This window comes from Equus przewalskii, chromosome 30, assembly GCF_037783145.1.
Source record: "Equus przewalskii isolate Varuska chromosome 30, EquPr2, whole genome shotgun sequence".
Classification (NCBI taxonomy): Eukaryota; Metazoa; Chordata; class Mammalia; order Perissodactyla; family Equidae; genus Equus; species Equus przewalskii.
The window spans coordinates 13,498,736-13,518,460 of record NC_091860.1 but is presented as its reverse complement, the minus strand read 5'-3'; the positions used below and the strand labels follow the sequence as shown (position 1 = coordinate 13,518,460).

Sequence of the window (19,725 nt, the reverse complement as noted above, 5' to 3'; positions counted from 1 at the left end):
GCCGAAATGTTCTTTTCCGACTACACACAGACACACACAGAGACAGACAGACACACACACACACACCCCTACAGGCAGCAGGCTCTCCTAATTCTCTTTTGAAATTCCTCTCCCTCCACCTCTCTGGCCTAACGTCCCTTGTAAGGGGACAACCACTGCCCTTCCCCCAGTTAGGCACCAGTCCGCCCCGCAGCCATGGCCGCAGAAGAATAGAGAGCTCACTGTGTTACAATACGGACAGCTCGGCTCTGGGCGAAGAAGTCAGGGGAGTCAAGTAGTGGCCCAGGAGTGGGTTGCTCCCTGACCAGTAAAAGATTTATCCAACTGGGCAAACGTTTTCTGAGCACCCACTATGGCAATTTTAGGTGCTGCTGTTAGGTCGTAGGAAGAGAGAGAAAGAGACATGGCAGTCAGCGACGCAAGTGTGACAGCAGACCCGCATGGAAGGCATTGACAGGCGTTTAACTCCACACGTTTTGGGGTCGTGTTTTTCCAAACGCACTGAAATGATCTTTAGGGAAAGTCAAATACACATGATGAAAACATCCTGTTTTGAGCAGCAGGGACGGTAGAACCGCAGTTACTGCCCGCGAGTGAGTTCATCAGTCAGGAAAGGGGCCTGGGAGCCCAAGGCTTGAATTTGGTGAATTCGTGCAATTTGGAGCATTTCGACTTAGTATTGATCCGGAAACTCAATTTTGAAAACACCCTCCATCGCAGAAGTGTAGGTTGTGTTATCCCAGTATTTGCACGCATCGATTGGGCTAAAATAAAATGCATCATACTCTCCGCAAAGGAGGAAGAGGCAGGGACAGTCACAAGAGGAATAGCAGAAAGTGCATAGTTAATATGGGCTGTACGCGAATCCGCGAAACAAGTGCTTTAAACCCAGGGGGATTGCACGTAATAGCTAATTTGGTGAGAGAGCTAGAGTGCGCAAGCAGAGGGCCATCTTAGAAGGGAAGGAAGATAGCTGAACATGGGTTTTTCTGACTGGAATGAACATTTCCTTGTGATTTGCATTTGCTAAGGTCCAAACCCTTACGTACCGTCCACCTAACGCAGGTTTTTCCCCCCAGTGAGCTCACGGAGGAATTATCCTCCCTCCGGCTGCACGGTCAGAGCGGCGGAGACGCTGCTTTTCCCCGGACCCACTGGGTAGTAGGTCCTGGAGAGGCCGCGGGGCCCAGCCCAGGGCGGCGCTCTCCGCCCGCCCTCTCGGGCCTGCAGGACCCGGCGGGGTCCTCGCCTCCAAGTTAATCCGAGGAACCCAGCGCCGCCTGTTCGCCCAGACCCTTCCCGGGGCCCCGCCGGCTGGAAAGAGACCTGGAGGAGATGGGAAAAGGAGATAGGAACATCTTAGCTTAGACTAAAGAAATCCTCTTCCTTGTTAAAACACACACACACAAACCCCCAAACCGCTCCTCTTATTTCTCCTGTCTCCTAGTCCATTTCAGGTTTCTAATGATGAGAGCGAGAGAGAGACCGCGCGTGAGAGAGAAAGGGAGAAAGAGAGGGAGCGAGAGATGGAGAGGGAAAGCTTTAAACAAAAGGCGAGGAGGCGCAAGCAGGGGTCTGGAGCTCTCCATCGGGGGCCGCTCGGCCTGCAGCCCCTCTAGCCCCCCGGCCCGGCACTTTCCGGCGTTCCGCAGGCTTGGCCGACCCGGCCCGAGCCCGCGCTCCACGAGGCCGGAGACCTGGAGACAAAGCCCGAGAACCCAGCCCAGCCCAGCGCGCTCGAGCCGGCGCCGAGGCCGGCCTGCCCGCCGTGGTCGAGGCTGTGACCGGAGAGGGGCGCTGGGCCGTCCGCCTCCCCGCGGCCCTCGCCGCCGGGGTCGCCCTGGCCCGCGCCGTTCTCCTCGTCGCACTCAGCCAGCTGCTCTGGAGGCCCGCGAGTTCCAAAGCCGCCTGCTCGTTCGTGAAAGCCGGGCGAGCCTCGCCACTTTCTTCCCCGGCGGAGGCGGCGTCTCCAGGGGTCGCCGCTGCGCTCTCGGCCGGCGTCCGCTTCCGCGCCGGCCTCCGAGGCCGAGCGGCCATTTACTGCCCTCTGATTGCGCCGAGGACCAGGTTAGCTCATAAAGCCTTTCACACTCAACAATGGGGATTTTCTCAACAATTAACAAGAAACAACATAATAAAGCCATTTACAAAGACCTTGCTATTTACTATAAATTAGGCACTCTTTAAGAGACCAGTGCGTAATTTCACACACTTTACAACTGGGGCTGCATTTTAAACACCCGGGAAAACAAGCTCGGTGCACTTTCCTGTGACCCATCTGCGCCGCACCTCTGTTTCCCCTTTTCCTCCAGGAGCAGCTTTGTCTGCACTGCTGCGCTCCAACCGCCCCAACCCAGAGTGCTTTTCCAGGTCACTGTCTCGCGGTTCCCGTTTCCAGGTCATCATTCCACTTTCAGACGCACTGAGAGTTCCAAGGGACAGGGACCACGGCGCCAAGGAAAGCAAGACTTGCCCCCCTGCCATTTTCCCACTTTGGGAGTTCCGCCGGGCCCTGGCCCCGCTGCGCGCCCTCCCCAGAGTCCCGGCCTCTGGTCTCAGGCCACTTCCCAGGAGGCGTCCGCAGCCATGCTGGCTGGCCCATGGGGGCGGGAAGCCCCATCTCGCTGCCACTTGCGTTCCACTCATGCATTTTGGAGGCCTTGGCCAGCCCTCCGCCCAATGCACAAAGCTGGGCCCCCTTTGCCCGGGAAGAGAGATGAGGCCTGGGCTAGAAGGTGAGAAATGGCTAGGCGGTGTGTGCGTGCGCGGGGGTGGGAGATGACTTCAGAACGCACAAAAGGAGCGCAAAGTGGGGGAGGCGGTCCAGTCCCCGAGGGCCAGCCGCGCGCCCTGTCGCCCCCTGCTCCGGGTGGGCCTGGCCACGGGGCCGCTGGACCGTGAGGCTGCGCGGGCGGAGCTGCGGGCCGCGCGCACAGGGGTGCGGGCTCCTGCGCCCGGGGAGCGAGCGGGTCCCAAATGCAGAGGAGAGCAAGATCTGGGCGGGAAAAAAAAGTCACAAAGAAATTTGTTTGCCACCCTGCAAAATGGCGGCATTTAAACATCTTTCTTGGGGTGGTGGCCCAGGCCAGAGAGCTGCGAGCTGCCTGGGGTCAGCGCGGTGGCCACAGCTCGGCGCCCGGGGGAAAGCGAGGGGGACAGGGACCCCGAAGCCCCCTCGGCCCCCGGGCTGGCCCTTCATCCGCTCAGCCGTTCCCTGTCTTCCCTCCCAGCCGGCCAGCCCCAAACCCCGCGCCAGCAGCCCCTGGACACTGACCCCTGTTTACAAACACAGCCTGGGGGCGGGGTGGGGCCGGCCGGAATGCAGGCTGGCGGGGTGGGGGCAGGCAGCTCGCTCCCGAGGACGCCACCAGCAGAGAGGAACGAGGAGTTGGTGCGAGAGAGCGGGCCCGGCAGCTGGAAAGGACTGAACGCCTTGTTTTTGAAACTGTCAATTCCCTCAACCCCTATTGTGAGGGCTTCATGCAAAACATCTCAGGCCTTTTAAAGTAGGAGCTTGTGAGGCCGCCACAGTTTGAAAAGGAGCGAGAAAGGAGCGGGGGCCTAGGGCATGGGCAAAGAATGATAGCTGGGCCCCCCTCCTTTTTTTCCCCCAGCACAAGAGGGCCTGCCAAACAGGTAACATGCAGCCCTCCCCCACCTCCTAGATCTGCCTTACCCCCCCCAACCCCCCCACCCCCAAGCTAGTTTGCAGAATGCCCTTTGGCCTAGGGAGCAAACCAAAACCAAAGCTAGCATTGAAAACAGTTCTTCCTTCCAGGGAAAGGGAAAATCCTGGGGAAGACCAGGGTGACCAGTGGACTCCCTAAGGTGGATGCCCTGTTCCTCCTTGCCAATTTCCTGAAGTTAGTTGATGGGGAGCCTTTAATCCCCGCCCCCCCATTTGGCTCTAGGGACTTGCGTTTTCACATCCTTTTCAGCAGGAAGTTATTTTCAAGGTGAAGCAAAACTCACCACATTTTCTGTCTTTTGTAGATGCGAACGCTTTATTTTTTTTAATTTTTTAAAATATTTTTACCACGGAGGATTTTTGTTTTTGTTTTCTTTGAGAAAAAAAAATGCTTTTGAGGAATTAGTCTACATCTCTTCCTGCATGCAAACAAAACTATCTTTCTCATATCAGCAGAAACTTGCAATTCTTGTGACTGGAACTTTGAGGAATTTCTAGACCATTGAAAGTCACCCAGACACGGATAAGATAAAAATCCACACACCAGCCCATCAAGTTTGTATTATTGCTGTTTAGTGGTGGCTCCTTGTTGTTGATTTTAAAATAAACAACCATTATTGAGATTACTCCACTGTAATCAAGTAAGCCAGTAGAAAAGAACACCCACTTTAAAAAGTAAATAGTTGAAAAAGAGCAAGCTGCATTTTCTAAAAAGGCAGATAACCTGACTGCGGAAGACAGAGTACACACATCTCTTAAAAAAATAATTAAATCTTCATTTCACAGTCTCATCAGGAAACTACTTTTACAGGAGACCAAAAATAAGCTTGTTTTCCCAAAATGTCAGAGAAAGAGCCCTTTCTTGCATTTTCCTTATGTCTGTGAATGTTGAGCTTTACACACAGGAATCAGTGACCCTGGAACCATATAGTGCCTTAAAAAAAAAAAAAATTCTATCACCCGAAAACATTTAAATGTAAAAATGCAATCTATCAATGGAGGTAACGTTTGTTTTTCTCTCAATAAGGGTTAACTTTTTGAACAAATGGGACAGTTATAGCATCTTAGAAAATCTAGACATTGTTACTAATCACAAAACAACCAAAATGAAATAAACCTACTGAGAATAATTCCCACAGCAGAATGGGAAAACAGCTAAGGGGCTACCAGAAATTGAAAGAATACCTTGTCTTTGTAAGTTACAGAATACTATCTGGGACACTTTTTTAACAGAAGCCCCAACTCAGGTTTTGCTGTGGTTGGCTGGCTTGTAGTAGTACTGTGGGGTGAAATTTGTGTTGACTATTTAATTTCTTTCCTTTTGATGGTATCACTGTAATGCCTGGGCCTCCATGCTGCTCATTCTCCAGGTCCTATAAACTGAAACTATTGATTCTCTGAGGGCTGGAGACCAAGAGTCAAAGCTGGAGGCCGATATTTTATGTCAGAAATTCCATAGGGTATATTTGTTTTAAATTGTGCTTATTGCATCTCGTGGTCCTCCCACACCCAAAAGATCTGCAGGCTTCAAATATATTCTCAATTTATAATTTAGGAACAATGATTCCATAACCAACAAGAAAAGTACTAGTCTAAATGTAGCAGTCATCAGACTTTGAACTTTCTTGACTTAGCAGTAATTAAAGAGTCAAAATTACAGACTTACAGTGTGTGTATGTCACACTTTTTATGGATTGATTTTGCAGGACAACTCACTGCACCCAAATTCTGGATTGCCTTTAAAAAGGAAAGGACTCAGACTGAGAAGTCAATTGTTCAGCTTTTTAGGGCTTTAACTGTAACTTGTACTGGTCTTTGGAATTATACACAAACATGAATTCAAGGATAACATCCCCCAATTTTTGCCCTGACCATATCTATCATTCCAATAAAAAAGGATCCAGTGAACCTACATCTGGCAACATTCAAGAAGGAAAGGAAGGGAGGCAGTTCAAAGCATCTGTTTACTCCATCTAAATGTATTTGGATGGAGGTATTCTCAGCCTCTGTCCTTTACAATAAGGGTAAAACCACAGAGCATATACAGCAATTAGGGCTGAGACCATCCAGATCTATCTGAAACATTTATAGACAAAAGAAAATTCAAAGGGAGTAGGAATTAAAAGGTTAAAGGAAGGAAAAGAAAGGCTGAATTTCCATGAGAAATAGTGACTTAAATTCACACAGTAAACATTTCGTTGATGTTTTGTTTTGTTTTATGATTTATGATCTATAGATGCAACTTCTCAGGTCTAGGATGGCAGAGATCTGAGACATATAATTTGTTAGACGAAGGGAGGTGGGCCAAAAAAATTATTAGATTTCACCCGCATTAAAATAGCAATTGATCTCTGCTTCACTTTCTTAAAGCTGAAACTTTTTACACTTGATTTGTGACAAGTTTGTAAAGTTTTGTTGTTATTTAGGAAGAAATCCACCAGCATTTTTGCACAGAACCTGACTGGCCTCATCTCATGGCATTACAACAAAACACTACACCCAATAAATGCATTTCTTTCAGGCAAAAACATTACAAGTGAAAATGTCAGCAAAACCATTCATTCCTGTTAACCGTTCTTCAGTCTGGAATAAGTAGAAATGTATGGAACCAGGAATTTTAAACAGTGTTTTTAATTGAAAATAAAGCTAAAGCATGCTTTTCAACAGTGCAAATTTCCATAATTTTGATTTACTGCTTCCATCATCACAACATAGCACACCAGCAAGGCCCTTACCAAGGGCTAGACCCTAGCTATTTGCATGTTGAACTACTTTGATTTTAAGTGCAAATATAGATAGTCACCTCTGATTGTCACTTGCAGTAGAAACTCTCCTGCTCTATACACAGGATGGTCTGAAAACAGAAGTTTAGAGAGATGCAGAAAAAGTAAAAGGTAATAAAATCCAGGTGCCTGAGTTCTGGTACCAAAAAGTCCTGAAATAACTGTTCTTTTTCATCTGGGGTTTCTTACAACTCTGACCTATTTTACTTTTCTTGGTTGTATTTACTGCTTTGTCACTCTGAAGAGTCAGACCATAAAATATCCTGCTATTAAGAGAAATAGTTTAATTGTTTTGCAAGTTTAAGGAGTCATGTTCAGACCACAAGATAAGCAGGACAATAGTAAGAGTCACCTTATTTAAAACCTTTGGGTGAGAAGACAAAAAGGACTTTTCCAATTGTAAGGAGTGGCTGTAAAAGTAAAATCACACCCTTTACAAAAAAAAAAAAAAATACAATCTCATGTTTATTTTACCCAGTATCTATGAGGCAGTTTTTACCATCATTCAATCAGGACTCCCCAATCTTTCCACTCAAAAAGAAAAAAAAAAATTAAGTGCAACTACTCTTGGAGAGGGAATGAGGGGAGAAAAAGCAAAAGATACCCCACAAAGAAGAGCTCTAGAAAAGAACATTTTGGGCTCACAGAAACTTCTCGCTACCTCGCTGTGTAACCATGTAACCTAACAAACTTTCACTGAATTAACAGTTACACCTTCAGGTCTGAAATCTAGTGCATAAACTTAATGGCTCATTGTAATATTTATTATTCAACCTTTTGACATTTATTTGTAGCAGTTGAATTGAGGTACCGGTGCAGTATTAGCATTGAAACAGTAAAGTGTTCCAGCTCTACCGTAATAACTGAGTTTTACTTGAGTCTTTAGCCTGAAGTAGTCTGTGGAATGTAAACCAACCCTTCTCCCACCCCGCCCCCACCCTACTCCAAAAAAAAAAAAAAAACCCGCAATGGAAAAAAAAAGTAATCCGATTTCTGTCTTCAAAATGCGATAAACCAGGACTCCAAAAGGGGTGTAACACATTAATGGACTTGTACAAACCATCCTGTGCAGTTTACAACAAAAGGAAGGTAATATGGTTCAAGAAAATATCTTCCAAAACACTTTTATGAATTAAATTTCCTGAATTTGTGACTAGGTGGGAGAGGTATTGCAGAACCGCCCAGCTGCCATTTCCATATAGGATGGGCCTTGTGAGGAGGTTGGGAATCCTTAGTGGTGTTTAAGGAATATGCAGGCCACAAATCCCCATCCTTCCCAATAATGAGGGATGGTGGACAAGGAAAATTTGCCATGAAATTAAATGGCCTTTTCACTGCTGATGCTACATTGCTGGCTACCTTTTTGCGTCTGTTTATAACTGTAAAATCATCCAGTGTTCCTTCATGTGTCTCAGTTTTACCTGTAGGACGAGGACTTCTAGCTGATTTCAAATTTGGTTTGACTGGAGGTGTCTGAAGGACAGGTCGCTTTCCCAGTACTAGTGTCCGGTAATTTTTTCTCACCCTGGCACCAAATTTATATTCCCCATCCTCAGGTTTTGGAGAACCTAAAGTGCATGAAAGGCCCCGACTCGGAGCCAGTGGATTGAAGGAAGGAGTTTCTCTTTCAGGGCATGCAAAACCTTCCTTGGCTGTGGTTAGCAAGGCGTCCTCCTCTTTACTTTCAGTCACACTGTAAAACTCACCCTTCGTATCATTGCACTCACACTTTAGCTTATTTGTAATAAGGTCAGGTTCATATTCTTCATTAGCACTACTGTCTTCTACTTTGATTTTAATATTGTGCAGAAATGGCAATGTCTTGTCGCCTGTGTCAGTGCAGGGGTTCTCGGCCTTCGTGGCTGCTGCTGCTGCATCCACCTCAGGATCGGTTTGCGAAGAGGGCAAATCCGTAGCATATTCTGGACAAGGAGGAATTTTGGAATCTTTCTCTGAATTTGCTGCTGCTCCTGAAGAAGCAGTGTTGAAAAACCTAGCAGCTATTGTGTTGTTATCTGCACAGTGTGGAGTAGGAGTTGCTTGTAGGCATTTCCTAGCCTCTCGGAGTATTCTTTGTTGTGGAAATGCATTGTTTGTCTTTGGGCTAGGTGAAGAGGCCCCCTCCGCCAGGCAGTTAATTGTCAGGTCAGTTCTCTTTACAGTACTGGAAATTTCAGAGTGTGGGAATGTAATCTCAGATACCCTATCGTTCCTTATCTCTGTGAAACAACTCCCCAGGCTGGCCGGGCAGTACACCGGAGACGCTTTGGGGGCCCAGCTCTGCAGATTCCACTCCTCCGGCGACTCCGCTTTGACACTACTCTTGAGGTCGGGAAGTCTGCCGGCATCCTCGAAAGCAGCGGGTTTGGTTGCAGCGGCGGCGGAGGCCAGATGGTACAAGAAGTTGGCCTGCGCCTGCACGCTGGGAGGCTTGCAGAAGCTGGTGCGCCTGAAACGGATGCTCTGCACTGACACTTGGCTGGAGCCGGAGCTGGAGTCCGACTCCGTGGACGAGTCCTCCTCCTCCGAGCTGACTTCACTGGAATCTGAGGCCCCACTGCCCCCCTCCTCCTCTTCCTCCTCCTCTTCCTCCTCCTCCTCCTCCTCTCCCTCCTCCTCCTCTTCCTCCGAGGACACAGAGTTGCTGGAGCTGGACAAACTGGAGCCAAAATCTGAGTCGTTGGCTGCATGGTCCGAGTAGGAGCTGGACTCGGAGTCGCTGCTACAACTCTCGGGAAAGCTGCCCAGATGGGGCTGCGGCCGGTGGTGATGAGGGGGGTGGTGATTCTGCTGCGGCTGCTGGGCCCGGTGGTGGTGGTGGTGGTGGTGGTGGTGGTGATGGTGGTGATGGTGGTGGTGGGGAGGCGGGCAGAAGCTGTTAACCAGATGAAACCTCTCCAGGCAAGTGGCCCCGGCGGCCGCCGCCGCCGCCGCCGCTGCCGCCGCCGCGGCCGCCGCCTTGGCTTTGTAGGACCTGGGCAGGAGCAGCAGGCGGCGGGCGCCGGCGTGCGGCGCGAGCAGGCAGTCCTTGGCGGCCCCGCGCTTGCGCCTGCACCGGTAGGTCAGGCTCACCGGGCCTCCCGCGCCCGCCGCCGCCTTGGGCTGGGGCCCGGCCGCCTGGTAGTAGGCAGCGGCGGCGGCGGCGGCGGCGGCGGCAGCGGCGGCGGCGGCGGCTGCGGCGGCGGCCGGGTGCTTGCTGCACAGCAGGCTCCGAAAATAAGCAGGGTCCGAGTGGAAAGCGACGTAGTTTCCCTGGAGCGGGACGGTTTCATAGTTTAGAGGGGGTTTGCAAGGCGAGCGCACGATTTCCGGGTACTGCGAGCCCGGGTACTTGCTAAAAATCTGAGGTAGATGGGCGGCGGGGCGCGCGGCGGCGGCGCCGGGGCGCGGGGACTGCGCGCTGATTGGCAGGGGCCGCGCGGCTCCGCTCAGGCCCCGCCAAAGTTGGTGCTTGTCCTTCCAAAAACCCGGGCGGGGGCTGGCGGCGGCGGCGGCGCGCTCTGGCGGCGGCGCCTTTGTGGCCAGGTCCCGGCCGACCTTCCTGCGCTTGGTCTTGAGGACACGCTCGGTTTTGCAGGAGGTGTAGAGCGCTTCCACGTCTTCCCGGGAGATGAGCGTGCATTTGGCGGCGTGGAAGGCGATGCTGTTGATTGCCTTGAGTTTCCGCAACTCCTCCAGATCGCAGTGGTGCTTTTTCACTTTCAGATGATCCATGCGCTTGTGCACGGTCGTCCTCGGGATGTTTTTCAGCAGATCCGTGAAGACTTGGGAGAGGGCAAACATTTGCTTTCCTTTAATGATGAGGTAGCCGAGCCTCACGCCATCCACCTCTTCAAAACCTGACTTCAGGTCTCCCATCTCGGGCACTAAATGATCCCCACCATTTGCAGTAAATATATACGTGACGCATACATACACATGTATGTATGTTAATCCTCCACCAGATGCTGCGTGTGTCTCAAGGCATCCTGCTAATAAAATAACAAAGACTGTTATTCCCGGCGAAGGGAGTGCCAAACTCTAGGCGAAATTATTGGAAAAAAAAAAAACCCATGAAATTACACTGACTTGATTCTTGCTTTTTTTTTGGTTTTCGTTTTTTTAAAAAAGAGGGAAAAAACCATCCGGTTTCTGATCTGCCAGTGTATTGGTCTAAGTCCCCGATGCAGATCAGTACCTGGGCCCCTCTATTCCTTCCTTCTCCATTGGAGCACTATGATAATGGAATGTGAAGGGAGAAAGAGAGAAGAAATGCAGCTGCTATTCCCGCCGCTGCTTTAGCTACAAATAAAATGACAGAGTGAAGTGAGCTCGTCCGGAGACACCTTCATCAATTAATTCCCCTAAAGCCAGCGCTGATTGGACACTCCTGACAGGTGATGCAATAAAAATTGATATTCCACCCCTTCCCCCCAAAATCTCCTACTAATTAGCATACCCTTATACTGCCACCTCCCCTCCCAAAGTAAATAATACAGTCGGTATATAAATCTTTCCATTAAACTATCGGAGCTCAGAAACAGCCTGACTCACAGACTTCATCTGAACCAGTGTGTGTACGCTTAAAAAAAAAAAAAAAAACCTGTATATTCGCCTTTAAAGGAATATTGCCTATTTTTTGCTTTACCGCTACAGCTATTATCATTTCAAAGAAAAGCATTTTTTAAACATTATCAAGCCTAAAGAGATATACCCCACCCCCTTTTCCTTTGGAAAATGGAGCTTAAGCGAAAATGTGCAGAATAGCCTGGTATTTCCCTTATGGGAGTGGGGAAGGAGAGAGGCTGGGAGCTCCAAAGTTAAACCCGCGCGGTGAACCACCCCAGTACAGACTTACGTTTTGAATTTCTCTCGATTTTCCTTTTTTTTTTTTTTTCCCTGAAATGCCTTTTTATAACCAGAAACAAAGTTATTTCACCAAGGAGGCAGTTCAAGGCTTCAGCTCCGAAACACTGTAACAATTCAACTGGATTTTGGTTCTCTGCTGGGGGGTGGGGTGGGGAGGAGGTAGTTTCACGTCAGACCCATAACAAAGCATAGATAAGCCAGAAATGTGTACACTTTTCACAATTAACCAGGCTGGATTGGAGGCGGGATCGTCCTAGAGTCCCCAGCACAGCCTTTGCCAGGGTCCTGTTCACGACAGGTCAGAATTCCAGGGAGCAGATTGCTTGTGCAGCGAAGAAAAGAAAATGTAAAACGTCCAAGGTGTTTCCAGAGGTTTTACGTAATAACGATGAAAAGAAAGCGCTGATGTACGATGCAGTCTCTTTCAGTGGTCTATGATGCTTTTGGTTGGTAGTTTAAATGAATCTTTCACAACTCCCATTTTTTCCATGAAAGCCAAGCATCTGCTTTAAAAAAAACACTTTGGATGAATATCAATATTGTTAACCTCTTCTTAGTCAGATTAAGGCATATTTTGGTGTCGTTTTCAAGGATATCCAAAATATTGCCAAATGAGAGCAAGGGTCTTCCCAGTTGCATTACCACGATCCCAAGGCGGTTTGTTGGCTGCTTTGCAAAATTCGGCAAAATCTTCTTAACTGTTCGGTGTTTGCAACTACAGCATAAATGCAACCCAGACATTTATATGTTTCCTTGTTCCTCCAAAAATAGACACATCGTGTGGTTAAAAGAATAAACGGATATTTCTGAGTCTGCAAGAAAAAAATTGTACAATAATTTCTTCCTTCACATTCAAAAGTTCCAGCTTCTCCTTCTCTGGTCTGGCTAGCACAAGCAGGTATGGCTAAAAGAAAAAAAAAAAAAAGAGAGAGAGAGAGAGAGAGAGAGATAAAAACAGGAATCAGACATACAAAAAGGTAGTTTGCGGGAAATCTCGGCCATATTTCCCCACCCCCACCCTCATCTCCCTTGTAATTTCCCAGGAATTTTGAAGAGAATTGGGAATTTCAAGAAGTGCATCCGGAAATTAAGGAAGTCTATTTAAGAGAGTCTGTAACTCAGAGGTTGGGATTTGAAAAGTCAGCCCTGGACTACTGTTGCACTCAGCACAGATGTAATCGCAGCTCTTCAACTTAATCAATGTGTGTACAAACCGCGATGTCTAGTTCTTGCCTTTGAAATCTAAGGCTAGCATTTCCATCCAAGAAATCAGAGCTACAGCAAATTACATTTTTGTCCCTTGAATGAGAGAAGGATCATTGAATGGATCTCGTGATATTTCAGGCTTTAAACGTAACCGAGAGGCAGCAATGAACAATGCCTCGTCACAGCTAATACCATCCACCGAGTTGGCTTCCTTTTGCATCTGGATCTATCACACCGCGTTTTTCTCTTTCACTTTCACGGGAGGCAAAATGCAAAAGGTTTAAGCAGAAAGCAAAGTTTCCAGGAAAAGCAGATGCTGGGGTTTGCTTTTTAAAGTAGGATGACCAGAGTCTTTCTATTGCCAGCGACAATAGTGTCGTTTTAAAATTCCTCCTGATGCACTTATATACTGCCAGCCCTCTTCCTCCCACCCCACTCCCGTCCAATTCCCCTCCCCCAGCTGTAAGATTTCGACCAAAGAGTCAAACAGCCAAGAAATAGTAAACTCAGAAAAAGCCTTTGAGAAGATATTACAAAAGGTTGGCTAGAGCGTCCTTTTTTTTTTAACCAGGTAGTTCTACTTGTTCTCCATTCCTATTTACATTTACACACAAACACACAACTCACACTCCTGTTCCTCCTGCACATGGCAAAGTGATTTAATAACCATTTCAAAATTACCCTCTTTTCCTCTCCCTTCCTCTCTTTTCACCTTTAAAATACTGGCAGTATGGGTGGTTTTTTAAACTAGTAAAATATTAAGTATTTTCTAAAAACTAAAGGTACAATCTGTTGGGTCAAACAGAGAAAAATAAAGGCCAGGGGATTTGGGAAATGTGTCTATATATACAATATATGTGAATATCCTTGTATGTGCACTTAGACACCTTTCCACTTATACATTTTTAATACTCCTATTACACATCTTTCTTCTTGTCTAATACATTCTTTTGTTCCTTTAACTTCCCCATCGTTGTGTGTGTGTGTGTGTGTGTGTGTTAAGGCGTGAGCGCGCGCATTCGCATGCATGCATGCATACACACACACATACACACACACACACACACACACACACGAATGTGACAGACAGCTTTCTTGTGGCCATCAGCACACGTTGCATATCCGGGGTCTTCTCGAGGCTCATTGGGGGTCGATCCCGATAAAAAGATCTAGCAGAGGCCCCTGAGCGATCACACATGAAAGGCAGGGGACTTTAAGATGGATTTGCATGCACACAGGGGATTTCGATCAATAGCTACCAACATTTATGGCTTAGATTATTAATGTGAAAGCTGGCCAAAAGAATGGGGATGAAAAATTAAAGGTGTCTGTTATCAATTATGCTTAAAGTTATGCAATAATTTACTTACTTTGCCTGGATGTGCAGATCCAGATGTATAAAGTACGATTCTTCAAAAGCCAGGGGGTTTCTTTGATAAATTTGTTGACCATGTCAGCCGCCTCTACAATCAAAGATGAACCCAATTCAGATGATGGACTGTATTCAGATTCTTTTTTAAGAAAAGATGTATCAGCTTCTATGTTTTTCAAATGCATATACGTATGTGGGTGGATATGCCCAGATTAACATTTATGTGTATATCCATCTCTGAGGGACCAGGGAATTACTTAGTGAGAATTTAGGCATATATATGATGGCATTGAGTTTGTTAATTAAATGTGATTATTTACTCAGTGAGGAATGCATAATCCACACACTATCAAAAAAAGTATTTTACCTTTGAAAACAAAGCCGCTTGCTAAAGAAAAATCCTCTGTGGCAAACATACAGATAGAAATATATTCTTAATGTCCACCTACTTTTGCATTTATTGTAAAAAATCAGCACTTTCACTTTTTAAAGTGATGGACTATGAAGATATGAACAGATTTGTCTTTACTTATCCTGTATGAATGTGCTAAATTTACCTTCAGATGTTCTAGTTTGATTTATTTTCACCGTATTTTATGTTTAAATACCATTGCCATTCAGTCTGACCTCTTTCCTCTGGAGCGAAGTAATGCACACGGCATTTACAGTCTTTTAAATGGTTAGCTGGGAAATGCAACAGCAATTTGCAGGAGTAGTTTACTAATGGGGAAAGTTCTTTTGAAAACCTGAAGGAAAACCTGAGTACTTTTGCATTTCTACACTACAACTGTCATATAATTAAAGTATTGAAGAGCATTAAAATAATCCTTTTCCCTCCAAGCTTTCCTCTATACATACATAATTGAAATGAGGATCAACCCCCCCCCCCCCAATACACATCACCATCACCACCACCTAACTCTTCACCATATACATTTGTTTTAGTGATTGCTGGGCACATTTTGTTCAAAGTGAATTCAGACAGAAAAGACTAAGGAACATCATAAAGGCCTCAACAATGTAAGTATACTGGGTAGCAGACTAAAAGAAGCCCCTTGTCCTCTTAGCCAAAAATAACTATAATACTTACAACATAACAAGGTCTAAAATAATATTTCATATGGCTGAATTAATTGAGGATATGGGACAATAAAATCTTGCATGATAGTCAACAGTTCCTTACCAAAATTTATCTACTCTCACAGGTTTCTGCTTTTGGGGAAGGGAAAATGAGAATGGAGGAAGAGGAAATGGCCTTAATTTATAAGGAACAACTTAAATGATAACTTAGTATATTTTCCTGATTTTTTTTCTTTTTGTCTCATCCAAAGAAATCAGGGCAAGTCTCCAAAAGGGCCCATCCTTCTGTTCATAGGCATTTAAAAATCCTGTTTTTAACAGAAGTTGGGGACACAGAGTATATGCCATGTTGTCTACTGACCCATAATCAAAATGCGGTGACCTTCTACCCTTTTTTTGCCCCCTGACCCATCTTGAATTCAATGCAGCCTTTATAAATTTGCAAATCCTTGGAGGTAAAGGAGTTTTGGTGAGGCTTTGTTCTGAAAAAGCCCTAAGAGTATGCTTTCTAAATTAGACAAAGGTAAAGCGACAAACCCTAGTGGACAAGGTTTTACACAGGTGAGCAATAGGCAACTCTTCAGATAACACGTATTGCAAGCCAAAAAGCAGTTATAAACATGGGAGACAAGACGGTTAGAGATTGCATCAAATTAGAGCGTGGTACGAATCATTTTCATGATGTAAGAAATGGTAAGGCCACAATCTTCCTGCTTTCCTCATCTCTAGGGTGGTGGGGGACCCTAGTGACCAAGGAAGGAATGGGGGGGAGGGTAGTAGAGAGAGAGGGGAGGGAGGGAGGAAGGTAAAGAAAGAAAGAAACGAGACCTGATCTGAATCTACAGGCACATTCCCTTATCTTTCCTGCTATCAGCTAGTTTAAAGGACACCATAATTATGATGGCGATAAAACAATGCCTGCTTATGTGTGCTGAATAAATAAAGAATGTTTACAGCTCAAGAATCTTTTAATTCCAATTAAACGCTATCAAAGAAAAGCCACTTTTCCTACTGAAACCGCCTTTCCCCCCAATTATCTTGTTTTGTTGCAATATTTTCCTATGAGACACCAGGGCCTCTCACAATTGATCCTGAAAGTAGAAAAAAAAAATCTGAGAAAGTAGAGTTTAACGTTGATATATGAAATAATACACAAATATCAAGACCTACTATTTATTTGGGTTGCCCACATTTTCATTTATTTTCCATCGGGGTCAAATGTGTAGGAACGAAGTGATGACATTAAGTGTTGAGGCCTACCTATGGGCTGCAGAAGCCATACTGAAATTCTGAGCACCCATGAGAGGAGAAGGGAAAGATAAGACATGTGGGGCCTGATGGTCTCTGGAAAGGGAATCCTCTGGTTCTGTTCCCCTGGCTTCAGCCCAAATCCTTCTAGGAGCACTGGAGCCAATCACTGTCTTCCACCGCTGCAGCTACTGGGCGCACACAAAAAAAGCGGGAGATCAAAAAATCCCAAGTTCGCATTTATGGATACACAAGGATCATTTCATATTCATGACTTCAGCAAATCACATCATAATCAGATTTAAACAAGGTTTGGGCAGTAATGCCCATCAGGCTGGGCACTAAACACTGACGAGTATCGCACACGAACCAGAAAAGTTGCTTTTTTATTTTGGAATCAAAGAGTGAAAATTCAGGCTCTCAACTTTGAAAAGCTTATTTTTCGCTTTTGAGGCCAATTTGTACACTAATAAATTTCAAATAAACGCCTCTCTTTAAGTCATTCCTCGATATTATAATTCAAACTTCTATTTCCTTCCTTTCTCAGTTCCAGTAATATTTTGTTTGTGTTTTTAAAAAACACATGGCATAACAAACATTACGGAAAACGTACTCGGTCCGTTAAATGCCCCTACAAACCTCCTTTTCCACTCCATCTGCATAAGTAGCCCACTGCTAAGCGTAAACTTAAAAAAATTTACTTTCCTCGAAGAAATATCTAATATTTCTTGGCAAATTCTATTTGATGGTGTGGTACAAAAATACAGTGGTAAAAAATTTAAGGGTACTCGTAAGTTTTCTGGAGTTGCAGGCCCCTTTCCTTTTGAAAGTTTAGAGCTCCAATACCCTCAATTCTACTGGCAGAATTAGGATGGACTTAGAGGGTCCTAAACGTGACCGATTCACTAAGGCGGGGGGCTACAGCTTGCGGCAACGTGCTCGGCAACTTAATCCTACGCTAAAAGAGGGCAGAGAGCGAAAAAGAATGGAATACAAACTCTCCCGACATTCGTAGTTACTTTCAAGGTGGACTGTGTATTTAAGGCTGATGGGAACGTCTGGTTTTTGGAGCAAAAAGAAGAGAAGGTAAGTGTTTGTCCTTGTATCCACCAGTTCGTAGAGAAACAATGAAAGAACAAAGGGAACCACTTCTCCCTCTGAACATTTTCTGCATCTCCCTCCGTTTCAAGCCCAAAAGCTTGCGAGGGGATTCGCTCTACTCTACCTTAAGTAGTTGTTGCTAGGCTTGTTGAACTAAGAATGAGGAAAAAGTTGAGCGGCAGCGTAAATATAGACTAAATAATAATAATAAAGACTTTCCGTGGCGAACCTCCTCGCGCCAGTCGCAGCAACTTAAAGCAGAAGTTGCTAAATGCACGAAGGCGAAGCCCAAGAAATAAGCTTTACATTACAGATTTCGAACTCGGTCATGTAAATAGCCTTTCTTGCTGTTTGAAAGGATTTCTGCGCACAAAATGTGTAGCTGCTGTCTGTGGGACGAGAGCAGTGTACTGTTTAGGTGGAAAAATCTTCTCTATTGCTAGATGGAAAAGAATTTTTAAAAAGGGATTCAAGTATTGACGGTGCCGTTTGCTAATAGAAGAAATGGCAGCGGTGGCTGGGAAAGGAGATTCGTATTTAAATGTATTTGCTTTTGGGTACGGTGATTATCGGCAAGTCTGCCTTTGTGGGTCTGTGTGGCTGAATGAGTAAGTGACCGAGTGCCGTCGGCATTATATAAATGGATCGGTGTGTGGGGGGAGCCCCCAAAGCCGTCGAGCACGTGAAACATACATATTTTTACTGCCCCCCAAGCGGCGACCGAGCCCCCCTTTACCCCACCCCCAAATCCGTATATTACCTGCCCAGTTACAGTGACACATGTTTATGTTTATAGTCCTGGTTTGTAGTAGTGTCAAGAGCCGCAGCGAGAGGAGGGGGAGGAGAGAGGAGAGGGAGGAGTAAATGCAACCACCCCCACTTGTTGTTAAAGCAAATTTACTGCGTTATTGCAAGCCCGGTACGGGGGGCTGGGAAGTGAGTTGAGAGGAAGGGTAGAGTTGGGTTGTGTGTTGGTGGTGGAAGGGGGGTGGGGTTAGGAGATCCGGCGTGGAGCTACACTCTCCGGCGGCCCGGCAAAAGCAGCTCGGTCAATAGGGGAGCATGCTGGCGCGGTCGAAAACAAAAAGGTTCCTCCTGCTCGCTGCGTTCACGTGGGGGGCTCTGCACGCGGGGCTCCAGGGCCCTGACCTCTGACCCCGGCTCCTCTCCGCGCTCTCCCGGTGCCGCGCGGCCACTTTTTACCCAGGATCCCTCGCGCGGGCCGCGCTCGTGCCGAGCTCGAGTCCCTCTTAATCCTCCATTCCCCGATTTCCATCCCCTCCCCCCCCCGCCGCCAGCCCCGGGGGAGGATTCTCCGGCAGGGAACCCCCGCCCCACCCCCACCCGAGAGCCCCGGCCGCGGCGAGGCGGCCGCGGGGAGGCCGGCTGGGGCGGGGAGTGCAGAGCGGGCCTCCCCTGCCGGGCCGGGCCTGCGGGGGAGGGGAGGGGAGAGAGGGGCAGGGGGGAGGCGGACCACGGGGAGGGGGCCCGGGCGGCTGGCCCGCCGGGGCCTGGACCTGTTGACTGCTATTGGTCCGCCTGGTCCCGCGCCCTCTCCCTGCCCGCCGCAGCCCCGGCCCTTCCGCGGAAACGTGGGGAGGAAATCAGCATGGCTGTTCTCTCCGCCTCCCTCAACTTTATTTTTTTCTTGGAGGATGAGAAAACAAAGTAATCTCCTCCGTTGCCCCATCCTTTCTCATGAAGTCCCGTCATGCGCGGGCCCACCGCCCTCCGGGCCCCGCTATTTAAAACCTCCTCTGCCCCAGGCCAGCTCCCGTGCTCGGAGCCGCGGGCCCTCGCCAGCCCCGCTGCGCCTCCCCCCGCCCGGCCCGGCCGCCTCCCCAGCGAATTGTACTGCTGTTCTTCCCTAGAAGCTCCCTCGTCCACCTTCCACTTTTTTTCCGTCCCGGGAGGCGTCAGATAAAACCTCTGATTTGCTGCGTGCTGCCGGACACATCCTCTGCCCTCTCGTCCAAATGCATTGGATGGAGAGTTTAAAATAACAGTCTTTAAAGGAGGAAATAAAGAGAGCGGAGAGTTCCTTTGCCAGTTTCGACGACAGAAATGCGTTAAAATAAAATTTTTTAAAAAGGATGTCTTTAGAGTTAAAAGGGATTTGCTGCATTTCCGTCTAGATTTTGAGTTTCCCGAGAAATATTTTCCGGAGGGAACTAGCAAATTAAAGTGAAGGTGGAAGTGAGACATCTCGACCACTTCTGAAAATAAAGGAGAAATTTACAAAATGTATTCGCGAAAGAGCGGGCTGGCGTCCGCAGCGAAAACTGGAATCGCCGAAGGAAGCGCCGGGGGGCCGTAGGCGGAGGAAGGCGGGCCGGCCCGGGGAGGAAAGAGGCGCGGAGGGCGGCGGGGCGCTGGGCCGCGGGCCGCGGCGCCCGGGA

General features: G+C 47.4%; 1 protein-coding gene across 4 annotated transcripts; it reads right to left on the bottom strand.

The window, feature by feature from the left end:
- Positions 1 to 6,303: 6,303 nt before the first annotated feature.
- On the bottom strand, positions 6,304 to 19,725 carry SKIDA1 (SKI/DACH domain containing 1). Of its 4 annotated transcripts, XM_070601398.1 has the most exons (4): positions 19,214 to 19,725; positions 13,896 to 13,988; positions 11,309 to 12,223; positions 6,304 to 10,442 (listed from the first exon to the last, which is right to left on the bottom strand). In XM_070601398.1, the coding sequence occupies exon 4, from the start codon at positions 10,327 to 10,329 to the stop codon at positions 7,597 to 7,599; it is 2,733 nt and encodes a 910-aa protein (XP_070457499.1). In that variant the 5' UTR covers positions 10,330 to 10,442; positions 11,309 to 12,223; positions 13,896 to 13,988; positions 19,214 to 19,725; the 3' UTR covers positions 6,304 to 7,596. The 4 variants fall into 4 exon arrangements, with proteins under 4 accessions (XP_070457499.1, XP_070457496.1, XP_070457497.1 ...); XM_070601395.1 differs by lacking the exon at positions 19,214 to 19,725 and having other exon boundaries at positions 13,896 to 14,375; XM_070601396.1 differs by lacking the exon at positions 19,214 to 19,725 and having other exon boundaries at positions 6,304 to 10,439; positions 13,896 to 14,375.

Excerpts from the sequence above, each read along its gene's own strand:
- SKIDA1 (XM_070601398.1), bottom strand. The coding sequence starts at position 10,329 with ATGGGAGACCTGAAGTCAGGTTTTGAAGAGGTGGATGGCGTGAGGCTC.